Here is a 16,621-nt window from a genome sequence, read left to right as displayed (position 1 = left end):
TACGTTTCTGCTGCAATGCAATTTCTTTTATAATTTTTGTTCACCTACCTCTTTACAGCGGTAGATCTTCGCACGTAAACTCCTGACTGCAGCTACTTAAGAGTTCACAGAAAAGCAGTGTTGAGGAAACTGTAACCTCATTGATACACGCCGGAGGCCGCTATAAGTAAATTTTGCTGAAAATTGTCTATGTACTTTAAAGAAATGATTCGGAAATCGGATGTCACTCGTACTTTAAACATGAAGTTCAAATTTAAACCTTCAATAGATCTTTATTGCCGTTAAGCAAGATCATCAGCCCACATTTACGAAAATTACTTAAGTTTCTGTTCACAGTTATCACCATACCTAAAACAGCCAGAACTTTTACCTTCCCAAATTCCGAAACCAGTTACTTGTAACACAGTCAATGATCGTCCAATTACCTCTGCACACGATATTCAGTGGTTGTCTTTAGTAAAAGTCTATGCTCGCCATAAAATACTCAGTAAGAATATACTCAAGAATATACTCAATACCGCCACGCTATATAATTCAAAGTTCACTCGCGATTTTCGTCGGAACGAATTATCACAACACTCTAAAGTTTTCATAAACAGTGTCTGGTCACTACCAGATACCATTAACACTGGACCATAACGCGGAAGTCATCCCAAGACTTCATCTTACACATATGCGAAAAGCCACATCCAGTATAACCGCCTCCAGTCAAAGCTAGCTCGCGACTCCCCTCTCACTCTCCCACACTCAAAACTACACTCCTGGAAATTGAAATAAGAACACCGTGAATTCATTGTCCCAGGAAGGGGAAACTTTATTGACACATTCCTGGGGTCAGATACATCACATGATCACACTGACAGAATCACAGGCACATAGACACAGGCAACAGAGCATGCACAATGTCGGCACTAGTACAGTGTATATCCACCTTTCGCAGCAATGCAGGCTGCTATTCTCCCATGGAGACGATCGTAGAGATGCTGGATGTAGTCCTGTGGAACGGCTTGCCATGCCATTTCCACCTGGCGCCTCAGTTGGACCAGCGTTCGTGCTGGACGTGCAGACCGCGTGAGACGACGCTTCATCCAGTCCCAAACATGCTCAATGGGGGACAGATCCGGAGATCTTGCTGGCCAGGGTAGTTGACTTACACCTTCTAGAGCACGTTGGGTGGCACGGGATACATGCGGACGTGCATTGTCCTGTTGGAACAGCAAGTTCCCTTGCCGGTCTAGGAATGGTAGAACGATGGGTTCGATGACGGTTTGGATGTACCGTGCACTATTCAGTGTCCCCTCGACGATCACCAGTGGTGTACGGCCAGTGTAGGAGATCGCTCCCCACACCATGATGCCGGGTGTTGGCCCTGTGTGCCTCGGTCGTATGCAGTCCTGATTGTGGCGCTCACCTGCACGGCGCCAAACACGCATACGACCATCATTGGCACCAAGGCAGAAGCGACTCTCATCGCTGAAGACGACACGTCTCCATTCGTCCCTCCATTCACGCCTGTCGCGACACCACTGGAGGCGGGCTGCACGATGTTGGGGCGTGAGCGGAAGACGGCCTAACGGTGTGCGGGACCGTAGCCCAGCTTCATGGAGACGGTTGCGAATGGTCCTCGCCGATACCCCAGGAGCAACAGTCTCCCTAATTTGCTGGGAAGTGGCGGTGCGGTCCCCTACGGCACTGCGTAGGATCCTACGGTCTTGGCGTGCATCCGTGCGTCGCTGCGGTCCGGTCCCAGGTCGACGGGCACGTGCACCTTCCGCCGACCACTGGCGACAACATCGATGTACTGTGGAGACCTCACGCCCCACGTGTTGAGCAATTCGGCGGTACGTCCACCCGGCCTCCCGCATGCCCACTATACGCCCTCGCTCAAAGTCCGTCAACTGCACATACGGTTCACGTCCACGCTGTCGCGGCATGCTACCAGTGTTAAAGACTGCGATGGAGCTCCGTATGCCACGGCAAACTGGCTGACACTGACGGCGGCGGTGCACAAATGCTGCGCAGCTAGCGCCATTCGACGGCCAACACCGCGGTTCCTGGTGTGTCCGCTGTGCCGTGCGTGTGATTATTGCTTGTACAGCCCTCTCGCAGTGTCCGGAGCAAGTATGGTGGGTCTGACACACCGGTGTCAATGTGTTCTTTTTTCCATTTCCAGGAGTGTATAATGATGATCGTCGGTAAAGCAGATGACAGACTGACATTCATTGGAAGAATCCTAAGGAAATGCAATCCAAAAACAAAGGAAGTAGGGTACAGTACGCTTGTTCGCACACTGCTTGAATACTGCTCAGCAGTGTGGGATCCGTACCAGATAGGGTTGATAGAAGACATAGAGAAGATCCAACGGAGAGCAGCGCGCTTCGTTACGAGGATCATTTAGTAATCGCGAAAGCGTTACGGAGATGATAGATAAACTCCAGTGGAAGATTCTGCAGGAGAGACGCTCAGTAGCTCGGTACGGGCTTTTGTCAAAGTTTCGAGAACATACCTTCACCGAAGAGTCAAGCAGTATATTGCACCCTCCTACGAATATCTCGCGAAGAGACCATGAGGATAAAATCAGAGAGATTAGAGCCCACACAGAGGCATACCGACAATCCTTCTTTCCACGAACAATACGAGACTGGAATAGAAGGGAGAACCGATAGAGGTACTGAAGGTACCCTCCGCCCCACACCGTCAGGTGGCTTGCGGAGTATGGATGTAGATGTAGATGTAGAATGAGTGGACCTTTTATGCCAAGGGGAAAGGAGCATGTCTTTGAACGTCAGTTCTGAGAGTGACTTTGGTTCGCTGATGTAAAGGGGGTGATTTGGTATGGTTGGGGATATGAAATGCATGGTTACTAGATCGAGACGGTACTCGGTGATATATTTCCTGGTTGGAGATCGGTTTGACGCTCCAATATTCTTGCTAGTATAGTATGTATTTGATGACTTGTAGACAAATTTCCCATGTTTAGTTGTCAGTGCAAAATGGTGATCAGTGTAAAATAGTTGTTTACAACTGAGTGTAGTGTCTGCAGAAAGAATGAACAGGTTGGGGGTGTATAGATTGAGGGAACTATCTGTGCAATTTAGCCATCTTTGCAAAATAACCACTAGAAGTCCGAGAAAGAAAAGGTGGATGGTGCTTCGATACCTGTGGCGTAAGTAATTCGACTGATAAATTCGATAAGAGCAAATGAGAATGCTCGATTGATTGTGGTGGGATATAGGAGCGGTGAGAACATTTGCGTATGTTGAGAGCAGGAAGGCTATCACGTTATGTCCGGGATGAAGACTGGATTAGGTGATATTTTGGTAAACAGGTTCCGTTAGGGTGATAATTTCCGTGCATACAAGCTGAGGCATGAAGAAAGCGGGCGTTAACTATTTCTGGGACATTATACAAGTCCCGAGACGTCTAGTCTACTTGGCTCTTATGTTTTTTTTTTTTTTGTTTTTGTTTTTACAAAGAGATGTGGCGTAGGAATAAGATTGGGAAGGTTGCTCCATGAGTTTGTAATTATGCTAGTGCACTTGGCGGTGTTGCGTCGGTCATGCTGGGAGGTGGGTACGTACGGTTGAGCGCGTGTGTCAACACGCTCAGTGCTGTTCTGCATTCAATGGTAAAGACAACTGGCGCATGGAGATGCCTCGAATATGAGACTGGCGTGAACACGCTTTTGGAGCTGTGTCTAGGTGAACACGTATTTGGATAGGAATTTCACGGGTGTGGAGTATGAATGTGGCTGTCGCCACTTCATGTTTGCAGCAGCCGAGCAGGGACCGTGTGTGGTTTGAGGGCTGCGAGGCGTGTGACTTCGCGGGGGAGAGGGTTTGATGGTGGGTGCTTGTACGCGTCTGTTGCGTTATTTTGCGAGCGACCCTGTCGGCTGTGCCATGCGTTATTTGGACAGTTTACGAGTACTGATAGTGTTTGCAGACATGTGTACTGCATTATTTAGGAGTAGTTTGCTATTGTGTACTGTACATAGGAGTTGTTTGCGTGTCTGCAGACTGTGTATTGTGACGCCAATCACATTAGTGTGGATGTTCTGTATCAGTGTGATGGATATAATCGATCGCTAAAGAAAATGTTTGAAACTAAATAGAGTGAACTCATTCTATACTCCCCCCCCCCCCCCCCCCCCCAGCAGCCCTGAGCGGGCTGAGTCGTTTTCCCTCGCGATCTTGATTTACGTCATGAAACGGACGACAGCGTCGTAGACCTCGTGGGGAACACACTGTTTACTGCCATCATGGATAACTGTACTTCCGTCATCAGCTGGTGTCACTGTGGCGTCTTGTGACGGCGAGGAATTGTAATAAGACAGTTGGGGTCTGGAGCTCGTGGTGAACACACTAGGTGGCGCGATCTTAGATTACAGTTCTTGCGTCACTACAGCATCCTCTAGTGGTATCGTTATGAACTAAGTCAATTGACTATGGACTCAGATGCGAATACACTTGGTGGTGGTGGTGTTGCCTCTAGTTGTTTAAATAAAGGCTGGTGTATGATTTCGACAGTTGACAATTAGCAAGCAGAGTCTTTTACATGGATTATTATTTTGACAATTTAGGAGTTGTTTGGCTATATGGACGTAAATGCTGTGCATTGTTTATGAGTGGTTCGCATGTTTGTAGGCTGTGCAATGTGTTATTTTTTACGGTTTATAGTTAGGAAGAGTGTGTGTAGAGCTTGATACATGACTTATGTAGGAGTGGTTTGCAGGTCTCAATGCTGTGGGGCATGTCAGAGCGTGTGCTCTGTTAAACATATACTCCATCCCTAAATAAACTGCTCGCAAATAAATAAAGTACACTTCTTCTTCCCTCCATCAGCCTAGTGCGGGCTGAGTCCTTTTGCCACCGGTCCCTAGGAAGGGGTGGTGGCGGTGAGCTTTGTTTGCAGCAATTTTCTTACGTTGGTAGCGAAAACGCAAGTGAACTTTGTATACTGACAGATTTTACACTTGGCGCCTGATCCTAGGAGAAACTGGCGGTCGGGTGGCTGAGGTTAGTACAATTTTCATAGGTTGGTAGCGAAAGCGCAAGTGACCTTTGTTTACTGCCAGTATTCAAACTCGGCGAGGGTTCCTAGAAAGAGGTAGCGGCCTGGTCCTCTAAAAGTAGTTGAAAGTAGGTAGTTGAACACCGTTTCATATCCATATGAAATTGTAAATTTAATTATTTATATGATTAAAATTGAAATGGTATTAAGTACTAGGTAATTGATAGGTAAGATTCGCGATGTGGGTGTTAGCATATTTACAGAAGACTATGTCCAGCGAGTGTATGGAGGTGGCAGCTGAGGGTGTGTGACGTAAGCAGTCGGACGGCCGCGGGACGGCGGGGCGGCGCTGTCCGGTTATAATGCGCATGTGCGCACGATAGAGAGCAGACGATCTTGCAGACGATCGTGTGTCAGTTAACTTAGCGAGAGCGTTCTTTGTCGAGCGAGCCACGTGGTGCACCGCCGGTTGTGTGACGTGGGGGAAGATTCCACTCTCGGGCGAACAATTTTGGAGCGAAACGTGTGGGAAGGACGAAAGCATATGGTGATTGGACAACCTACCGTTGTGACGTCAGAATCGGCAGGTTCGAACGAGCAAAAAATGTTTACGCTGCTGGACTCACGCGGTCCGAGTGGCCGCTGGACCAGTGGCGCGTGCGAGGGCTACCGCTGACCAGTGGCTCCAGGGGTGGCCTCCTCTGCTGGCGACTATTTGAACTAAGTCAGTTGGAGTCTGGACCTAGTGGTAAGCATACCGGGTGTCGACATCTCGAAGATCTGTACTAAGTCAGTTGGAGAACAAGTGATGACGGTACTGCTTGAAATAAAGACCACAGTCCTTTTTCGCTGGAAAATCAGAGGATGTGAATTACGTTAGTATAAGTGCAGGTTATTATTTGATGCGATTTTGATAGTTTAGCAGTGAAAAAACGTAAGTGACAGTGAAAGTTCGTAGGATGTGGACAATTTCGTACGTATGATCGATTATGGTGTTGGAATTTGAACTTTTGACAGTTTTTTGTTATGGATGTAACGCAAATGACTTTCTTCCCACCGAAATCGGATATCTTGAATAAATAATAAATGACAATAATAATAAATAGAAGTACAGTTTTCGAGACATTATCGTGTTGGAATTTGAATTTGGGGCAATTTTCTAGTGGAGGTAGGCCAATAATAATAAATAATAATAAATGATAATGAATACAAATAAAGACAAGTACGGTTTTGTAGCCATTATCCTGTTGGAATTTGAATTTCGCGCTATTTTTTTCTGGAGTGTTAGGTTAGTGGACATAGCACTATTGACCTATCTTCCTGCCAAAATTCAAATTTCGCGCCAATTTACTGGGGGTTAGGTTAGTGGAGGTAGCCCAATTGGCCTATTTTCCCCGCCAAAATCCACTATCTTGATCAATGCCACAGTGGCGCTCTCTGGTGCTAGGGGTATGAACTAACGCAGTTGGACTCTGGACCTCATAGCGAACGCATGTGCATGGTATAAATAATAATAATAAATGATAAAAAAAATAATAAATGATAGTAAATGATAATAATAAAGGCAAGTACAGTTTTTAAGACATTATCCTGTTGGAGTTTGAAATTCCTGCCATTTTCTAGGGGGTGGGGGGTTAGGTTAGTGGACATAGCCCATTTGGTCTGTTTTCCCGCCATTTTCGTGGCGTAATGCATTATCCTGCTGGAATTTGATTTTCCCATCAATTTTTTCTGGAGGATTAGGTTAGTGGAGGTAGCACAACTGACCTATCTTCCCACCAAAATTTAAATTTCCCATCAAAATTCGCTATATTGGATGACGTGATGCGCTGTTGCCAATTCTACATGCCGCTATCTTGGATGACTTCATCGCCGCCATCTTGAATAAATTTGGCAACAATGGAGTGTGGGGTAGAATGAAAGTAGCTCTACTACTGCCACAGACATCCATTACTTTCCTGATGTACTTGTCACACCTAATTTCACACTTACACAGTGATAAGCCAAAACATTATGACCACTGCACACAGCAAGGTTTTACGTCGCCTGGTGGCGCTGCAGCAAAGTGACACGGTAAGAAAAGTATATAAGTGGATCAAAGATGGAATGGGGATCATTCTTGCGACAAAACGGGCCATAAAGGGGAAATCTACCGACATAAACGTTTTTGACGAAAGTGGTATTACTATTATTTCACAGAGCCTGTGAACGGGTATCTCGAAAACGGCGTAGCTGGTCGAATGTTCATGTGCTACTGGAGTGAGCAACCATGGAAAGTAATAGAACGACAGTGAAGCTACCACTGGTTGATAAGTGGTTGGACGTCCACGACTCTTCACAGAACCTCGTATTTGAAGATTTCCCTGCTCTGTAAAGTCGGATAGGTGGCGATCTGTGACATCTCTGCCGAAAGAGCACAACACTGGTGCACGCGTAAGCGTTGCGGAGCACACCGTTTTATCGTACACTGTGGAACATGGGGCTCCGCTGCAGACAACCCTACGTGTTGACATGTTGGCCCAACTATATTGTCAATTACGATAGCAGTGGGCACGGGGTCGTGGAGACTGGACCGTGGATCAATGGAAACGTGCCGCCTCATTGGATGAATAACGGTTTTGCTACACCAGGTCGATGGTTATCTTCACTAAACGCCGTGATCCACGCGAACGGCGGTTCGAAACGTGCACCGCGCCAATGACGCGGGCTGCTGAGAACAGTATTATGCTGTGCGAGGCATTCTGCTGCGCTCGCATGGGACCTCTAGTTGCAATCGTAGACACGCCGACAGCTGCGGACAACGTGCGTCCCTTCATGCTTAATGTCTTCCCAGATGGTGATGTCATCTTTGAGCAGGAAAATTGTTCGTGTCTCAAAGCCAGAAGAGTGCTACAGTGTTTTGAGGAACATGATAGTGAACTGGCTTTGATATCTTGGCCACCAAATTCACCTAATGTGGATCCAGTGGAACACATCTGGTTCGCTATCAGGCGCCGCGCCCGCAGATCAGCAGCCCGTTGTTTACGGAAATGACATGCCTTGTGCGTAGAAGTCTGGCGCCACATACCTCCACAACCTACCAACAAACTGTCGGGTCTATGGTACGTAGAGTCGGTGATGTATTGCGTTCCAGAGATAGTCCTAAAAGCTATCAGCCAGGTGGTCTTAATATTTTCGTTCGTATATTAAAAAACTAAAAACCCACCTCGATTGCGAAAAAAGCACCTAGTGTTAAGTGTTAACCCAGGTTTCGGCGTAGATAACTACACCTTCTTCAGAACAACAATAAAACCCACAAGTGACTAAGAAGACCTTTGTCAATGATTAAAAGAACACCACAGATACACATTTATAAACGAAAAAGAAAACACAAACAGTACATATGTACAAAGTGAAACCCACTACTTAACTCAATGGTGTACGCTCCACCTCACATCGGCCTATGTTCGATGGGCCATGACCCGCCATAAACTGCAGCTACAAACGGTCGCTCACTTACAAGCCTGACGCGGTATCTATGCACAGGCACAAGACAAGGGAAGTTACTTGAATGCGCATGCGCATATGAATACGAGAAATTTCATACATGGGTCAGGGCTAAATAACCCATATGTTCCCAACCGTGGATCAACGTATATCAAAAAATGAAATGGATAGAACAAGAGACGAGCTAAATAGGAGATGAAACCTAAAAATAACCGCACACGGTTGCTTATGCTAGTAAAGAAACTTATATATTAAGCTAGCTATGACAACAGGAGGAACTCTTAAAAACTATACCTAAAGCCAGTAGTTAGCCTAGGGGGGAGGGGGGAGGGGACGTAATCTAAAGACGTCGTGGCAATAAAGCTATAGGGATAAAACGTGAGGTGTTCAACGGGCTAAAATCACCTTCATCGTAAAAGGAAAATGAGGATAAAAAGAAAGAAGATGAGCAGCTTAAGCAACCGCGCTCGCCAATCAGCGCGCGCATGTGGTAATCGCCAGATCATCAGATTTACAAGTATGAAGAACAAAGTAAAGGCGCGAAACTTTTAAAAAAAATTCTATTTCTTAGTAGGAGTTGGTCATTGAGGATATTGTCTTTAACATGTTGCAGATGCTTAAAGATCTGCATTTCTTCCAAAACATCCAGTTTTAAGCCCTTAACCTCGGCATGAAGTAACTCGATTTTAACTGGAGGGCTCGGCGCATGAGCCGTTTGCACAAGGTGTTCCACATTAGTGTGTTGGTTAGAAGAGGTCAAGTCGGCATGGTATGTAGTGATCTCCACCTTAAACTCTCCAGCAATGCAAGAGACACCCAACAGCTATCGAGCACTCATAAAAACTTCATCCTTGGGACTGGCTTTTTTCTGAACTGAAAGTACTGAAAATAAGACCTCTCAGTGGCGTAATTTTAATCTACATATGCGACAGACATTAAAACAACTAGAGTAACAGTATGGTAGCATCCAGTTAATGTTTTCGTAATGTAACAGTTTCTTTTCCATCAAATGTTATTTTACTCTTCTGAAAATCTAACTTTTTTGTTCGTTGTAGGTTGCGTGCGTTACGTTGCAGTTTGCTGAGCTGTTATCCGCATAGGCCGAGGTTACTAAATCAAGCCTGTGCGGTGACGCTCGACTCGAATGTAGCCACTACAAATCTAGTGCTGGAATAAAATTTTACTGCTAGTATTTGACTGGAGTAAGAGGTGGCAGCATAGAGTTCCTGATAATCAAACTTTGTGCCAATGTGCTGGATTAAATTCCAAAGCTGTGCACAGTGCCTCATGGAGAGAGGGTTTGTGATCCTATTGACCGTGATCGGCCCAGCGGATGGGATCATTAAGTTCATTACCTGACGGGTAATGATTGAGAGGCGTGGGCTGTGTGCCAGCAGCAGGCATACCGCACTTACATGCTCAACTCATACACAACTGTGAATACAACCGGGAACTTTCATGCTGTATTGTACTATTATTCTTATTATCATCATTTTATTTTTACTATTATTATTAAATTATTTATTATTTAAATAAACAAATACATTTGTCCATATTTAAAAACGCAACGATAAATAAGATAAACAATGTACCTTCAGATGACCATATAGCACGTCGTTTAGCAACCACTTGTAGAGAGTCATAAAAAGGTACCTCAACCACCTTCTGAAAATGTTTCACTTCAAATGATTCAGATAATCCTGTAGATCTGTTTCCTCTTGCCTAAATTATTTTATTTGTTTCTCTGTAATATCAAATTAATGGAACAAACGTGCGTTGTCACATTTACAACATTGTTTCTTTTCTGAACTAGTAGCTCCATTGGTTGATTATTATTTACAACTAACATCTCTTCTAGTTCTTTACAGTAACTTCGTTTTCGATCACACATTTTTCTCTCATTATTACGCTCACTGCTATCCTCTAAATCAACCCTGGATAATGAGAGACGTAGAGATGGAACAGCAACAGACCTCAACTCCCGTTTCGGAGGATGATTAACCAGTCCGCTTTTCATGTCCCTTTCATAATCTGAATCAGAAAGATGTATTTAGCACAGACAAGAATTAACAACTGCAAATTAATCTGCAACTTTACAAGCAGTTATTCACTCTTGTTTCGTCCCATTGTTCTTACCAAATCATGAAACTTAATTCCTAACTTCATTCGTTGTCTGCAGTGGTAAGCACAACAAATAATTGTTTTGCACTGAAAACAATTCAAACCATACCTTCAGAACCCGTCAATACAGTAATAAATGTAACATAACTCTGCACTTAATCGTCAATCACCGACAATAACCTACACTGACGGATACATCCTTGTATTCACTCAAAAACACGATAGGTTATGACAGTGGCAGGCTACTGAGCGCCGGTAGGGTCGGCTGTGACGTCACCACCGCAGCTTCCTACTGCACACACACCCCATGCTCCCTATCGTGTCTTAGGCACTGCCTGATCAAAACGTGAAGTACCCAGAAGGGAAGAAGAAAACGAAATGAAATTTCACGAGTTGAGAGGATATTGATGCATTTTCAGGTATTATTGGTTTAAGTCAAACTGAATATGAGCCTACCTATTAGTACAACACTGCACCCCCTCTGACCTAGGAATATGCACTGATTCGGTTGTATTTCCACCTGAGGCAAGCTGGTCCACAAATGTTGTAGCTGATCCACGATATCCTGGACACTGGTACCAGGATGCAGTCGACACCTGAGGTGGCCCCACACGTATTCCATTGCGGACAGATCTGGGGAACTTGCTGGCCATGGGATGTAGATGTAGATGTGCCTTGTAGATGGTGCTATGTGTGGACGAGCACTATCCTGCTGAAAAATGGCATCAAGATACTGTCTCATGAAAAGTCACACAAGAAGACACAAGATACCCATGACGTACTGTTGTGCTGTCAGAATTCCCTCAGTCACTACCGGCTGTGACCTGAAGTCATACCCAATGACTGCCCATACCTTCACGCCGGGATTTGGACGGCTGTACCTCTCCAAAACAGTGGACTAATAGGACCTGTCTACAGGTGGCCACCATAGTTGCCGACAATGATCACCTGGGCTAATTCGTTAGTCTGGTTGCTCCTGGTCTCCACGCAATGGTGTGGGATGACACAAAATATTATACAGAGTCCATTAATTGTCCCCTGATGGCAGGTGCAAAAGTGAATGGGTCACAATGCATTTGGTGTACAACATGTTGATCCTCCCTTAGGTGGGCAGATGTGGTGCCTGGAATCCTTATGACGAGCATGCCTACCCTCACGTTCCTACGCAGTTCAGTGTCAGCCCACTGTCACATCCCAATGTCGCACAAATCAGTAAATTGTGGAGCTCAATAACCCCCTAAATGGAGATCCATAATAAGGCCCTTTTGAAACTCTGTCTGGTGCTGATAATGCTGTTTCACGAGAGTACGTGGCATCTCCGTTTTATTCACAGTCATCACTCAACATCTGACGCTGTTCACGTCCATTACATAAGCTACCAGACATGGTAGCAAAACTAAATACGAACGACGCTAACGCTCTTTGGTGGCTGTTGTACCTGCACAGAGAATTACAGCTTTAATCATTCGCATAACCGCCGATGGTGTGTACACTGATAAGCCAAAAAATTATGACCACTACCCACCGCGACGTTGGATGCCACCTAGTGGCATTGCGAGCACATGACGCAGTAACAAAAGTATGTATGCGGAGCAGACACGGACAGGGGATGACCCTAGCAAAGATATGGACTACCGAAGGCAAACAGGAAAATCCATTGAGATGGAAAATGGAAATGAGCGTTTGGCGTCATTGGCTGGGAGGCCCCTTATGGGGCAGGTCCAGCCGCCTTGGTGCAGGTCTTATTACATTCGACGCCACATTGGGCGACCTACACGCCGGATGGGGATGAAATGATGATGAAGACAACACAACACCCAGTCCCTGAGCGGAGAAAATCCCCGACCCAGCCGGGAATCGAACCCGGGCCCGTAGGACGGCAATCCGTCATGCTTACCGCTCAGTTATCGGGGCGGGCATCCAGTGAGATAAAAGACTTTGACAAATGGCAGATTATTGTTACGCAGAACCTATGAACGAGTATCGCAAAAACAGTGAAGCTGGTCGAATGTCCAAGTGCTACTCCCATGAGCAACTACGGAAAGAGGTAGAAATACAGTGAAACTACCAATAAGCGCTAAATGGTTGGACGTCCGCGACCCTTCACAGAATGTGGGGTTTGGAGGCGTGTCTTCTCTGTAACGTAGGATAGATGGTGATCTGTGACACCTCTGCCGAAAGAGCACAATGGTGGTGCACGCACAAGTGTTTCGGAACGCACCATTCGTCCACATTGTTGAACATGGATTTCCGCAGCAGACCATCCCTATGTTCACATGTTGATCCAACGGCATCGTCAATTACCATTGCAGTGGGCAACAAGGCACCGTCAGGATTCAACCATCGATCGATGGAAACTTGTCGGCTCTTTGGGTGAATCACATTTTTGCCACAATAGGTTGATGGTTCTCTCCACAAACGCCGTCATCGAGGTGAATGGCGGCTCGAAACGTGCAGCGCGCCACAGCAGCGCGCCACAGATACACGCTGGTGGGAGCTATGTAATAAATTATCCTGCACTTACATGGGACATGTGGTAGTAATCGAAGATATGCTGACAGCAGTGAATCACCTGCAGGCCTTCATGCTTGATGTCTTCCCCGACAGCGATGTCATCTATCCGTGTTTCGGAGCCAGAACCGTGCTAAACTGTCGGATCCCTGATATCAGTGATATATTTCGCTGCTATTAAGCAGGTGGTCATAATGTTTTGGCTCATCAGTGGGGGAACTCGGGGCGGAACTGGATACTTAATGTTTAACAATTTCAATAAAATAGGGGAACACAAGGAAACACTTCTTAAAGTGATAAAAAAACACCTTGTAGTGTAACCTAATGTACCTTATTTTAAAATCACTTAAAACAATACATTTTGCATTTTTTACAATTTTTCAAAGAAAGTCTTGCATATTTCCCGTTCCGCCCCACCCACGGGGCAGAATGGGATAAAGGTATTTTTTGTTAAATTATTGCATAAAAGTTGAATTTGAATTACGAATATCGTATTAAACTATGACAAAATGTTGAATAACAGGCAATTCAGACTAAGGAATGTGTAATTTAAACCATTAAAAAGTCATTCTTCAAAATAAGAAAATATTTTAATGTCATTCTTAAAAATGTACAATGCTTAATAGCCACCAAACCACTAACTACTAGCTCTTTCGACAATAATCACAAATCAGTATTTCCTCTTCATCTTCACTGTCTATGCCAGCACATGAATTGTGTGCCCACTCTGGCATGCGACCCAGCCCTCATTAGAAACGGAGTAGAAGTCCCCACAGTAGAGACACTCAGCATCCTCTCTCTCTGATTCTCTCTTGTCCATCGTCTTCTTCCTTTTATTTTTCTTAAGGTCTTTGATGTCCTCTGTTTTGGTTTTTTTTTGGTGCAATGTTTGATATTTTTCCTCAAGGTGCATTGCACCTGACGTCTTTGTCCTGACATTGTTTATATTTGCGCACCCTCCTCCTTTCTGTAGGCCTACTTTACGTGCGACAACAGTCTGCAGTTCCTTCTTAAAAAGAGAATCTGTTAATACGACTGTTTTTCCTTTTGGTCTTGTGGTCCGCCGAGTATTTTGACAGATTAGTGGGATTGGAATGACAGCCTCGGGCGATAACTGGAAAGCTGAGTTGTTCGGCGAACATAGCTGGTTGGGAGAGTGTGGCATCCATGAACATCCAGGCTGGGTTTGCTTTCTACTTGCATCAAAATATGACGGGGGCAGAACGGGACACTATCCCATTCTGCCCCGTCCCGTTCTGCCCCAACAGCACTTTCGAGGTTAAAAACTTTTATGGAGTGTAATAACTGACATATTTAAACGCATTAAATAACTTAAGTATCACAAATGCCTTGCACTTTAAGGGAATGTGTCATTTTAGAGTATACAATTAACAATTAACATCTTACCTGGCGATGAAATTCACCAAACGTTAGAATAACGCAAGCGGTAACGTGACGGACAACAATTCACTTAGATCTCGCACTTCAAACTAAATCAGAATGGCTGCCCTCACTTTCCTTCCATTCGGAGAAATAGTTACACGCCCATACAACAATTTTCCATTGTGCCCCGCAATCCCGTTCTACCCCGAGTTCCCCTGTATGTCTACGAAGTTACATCTCACCATTTCGTCCGCCGCTCGTGGTCTCGCGGTAGCGTTCTCGCTTCCCGAGCACGGGGTCCCGGGTTCGATTCCCGGCGGGGTCAGGGATTTTCACCTGCCTCGAGATGACTGGGTGTTTGTGTTGTCCTCATCATTTCATCATCATCCAGAAAAGTGGGGAAATTGGACTGAGCAAAGATTGGGTGATTGTACGGGCGCTGATAACCACGCAGTTGAGCGCCCCACAAACCAAACATCATCATCATCATCACCATTTCTTCTGATGCTTCACATTTTTTGTAATTTCCTGGCAGATTAAAACTGTGTACCGGACCGAGAGTCGAACTCGAAACTTTCGCAGGCAAGTGCTCTACCGACTGAGCTACCCAAGCATGAACTGCGACCCGTCCTCACAGCTTCAGTTCTGCCAGTACCTCATCTCCTACCTTCCAAACTTCACAGATGTTCTTCTGCGAAACTTGCAGAACTAGCACTCCTGGAAGACAGGATATTGCGGAGACATGGCTTAGCCACAGCCTGGGGGATGTTTCTAGAACGAGATTTTCACTCTGCAGCGCAGTATGCGCTGATATGAAACTTCCTGGCAGATAAAAACTGTGTGCTGCAGCAAGATTCGAACTCGCGACCTTCGGTCGGTAGAGCATTTGCCCGCGAAAGGCAATGGTCCCGAGTTCGAGTCTCTGTCCAGCACACAGTTTTAATCTGCCAGGAAGTTTCATAAGGCGCACACTCCGCTGCATAGTGAAAATCTCATTCCGGAAACTTCACATCTTCTGTCAGGCAATGTAGGAAGCGTGACCTCAGGCGTTCTCAGCCGATAGTGCCACTCGTGGCTGAGAGGCTCTCGTGTGTGGCTGGGTGGTGAGGCGGCGTGTGCTCGGCAGGCCCAGATCCGGGAGACCCGCTGGAAGAGGTGGCCGCCCTGGGCGTCGAGTGGTCCCACCTGGACCCTGCGCAGTTCGGCGTCACGTGGGTCGTCATGCCCGACGGCGACAACAGGCCGCGCGTCGCCATGCTCACACCTCCCAACGACACGTCGCGCTTCTTCGCGTCCGCCAGCGCCGACGACGTCGGCTTCCACCTCTACACCAGGCAAGCTCCGCCCTCTTCAGTTTAATGCATCCACAATGGTATCTGTAATCCGCAAATCGATGGGAAATCTGTGGAAGTGAGTACTATTCGTTGTACAATGCAGAAGGAGAAGAAAAATATGGAAACAATTAAAAGACAAGTCATTACTGTTAATTTTAAATTAACAACAGCCTCTGTTGCATTGTTTACGCCAGCCGGGGTGGCCGAGCGGTTCTAGGCGCTACAGTCTGGAACCGCGCGACCCCTACGGTCGCAGGTTCGAATCCTGCCTTGGGCATGGATGTGTGTGATGTCCTTAGGTTAGTTAGGTTTAAGTAGTTCTAAGTTGTAGGGGACTAATCACCTCTGAAGTTAAGTCCCATATTGCTCAGAGCCATTTGAACCATTTTTGCATTGTTTACCTAGATTTACCTAGGTTTCAGTTGGGATAATCCAACCTTCTTCAGAATAAAAGGAACTAAGATTAGTCCATAATGGACAACGTCAAAAACTATAATATAGTAACTTATCTGGGAAACAGCCTCGACCCCACTTCGCGACCGCAGTACGGCAGCAACGGATGTTGTACTGGAACTGGCTATAGCCTCGAGAGCGCATGCGCGATAGTGTGTCATCCGTACTTGTTACCACTGGTACCAGCATGTACTCCTAAATTTAAAACTTTATGAATAATCAGGTGCGGCTAACTAAATTGACGTATACGTTATCCTGTAAGGAACAACGATATATCGACTGTCTTAACATTTGTATAATTTGTTGGACGTCAAAAGTGA

General features: G+C 45.8%; 1 protein-coding gene across 1 annotated transcript in view; it reads left to right on the top strand.

Annotated features, from left to right (window-relative positions):
* The window catches only part of LOC126091965 (pancreatic triacylglycerol lipase-like), a 185,137-nt gene that overhangs the window by 89,481 nt on the left and 79,035 nt on the right, over positions 1-16,621 (top strand). Inside the window, exon 3 of the mRNA XM_049907316.1 lies at positions 15,641-15,848. Coding sequence (XP_049763273.1) covers positions 15,736-15,848 — 113 coding nt within the window. The 5' untranslated portion in view covers positions 15,641-15,735. The remainder of the gene's footprint in view (positions 1-15,640; positions 15,849-16,621) is intronic.

The sequence above is a fragment of the Schistocerca cancellata genome, chromosome 7 (genome assembly GCF_023864275.1).
Source record: "Schistocerca cancellata isolate TAMUIC-IGC-003103 chromosome 7, iqSchCanc2.1, whole genome shotgun sequence".
Lineage (NCBI taxonomy): Eukaryota > Metazoa > Arthropoda > Insecta > Orthoptera > Acrididae > Schistocerca > Schistocerca cancellata.
Note: the sequence above shows the minus strand (reverse complement) of the source record. Positions and strands in the feature narration are given on the sequence as shown.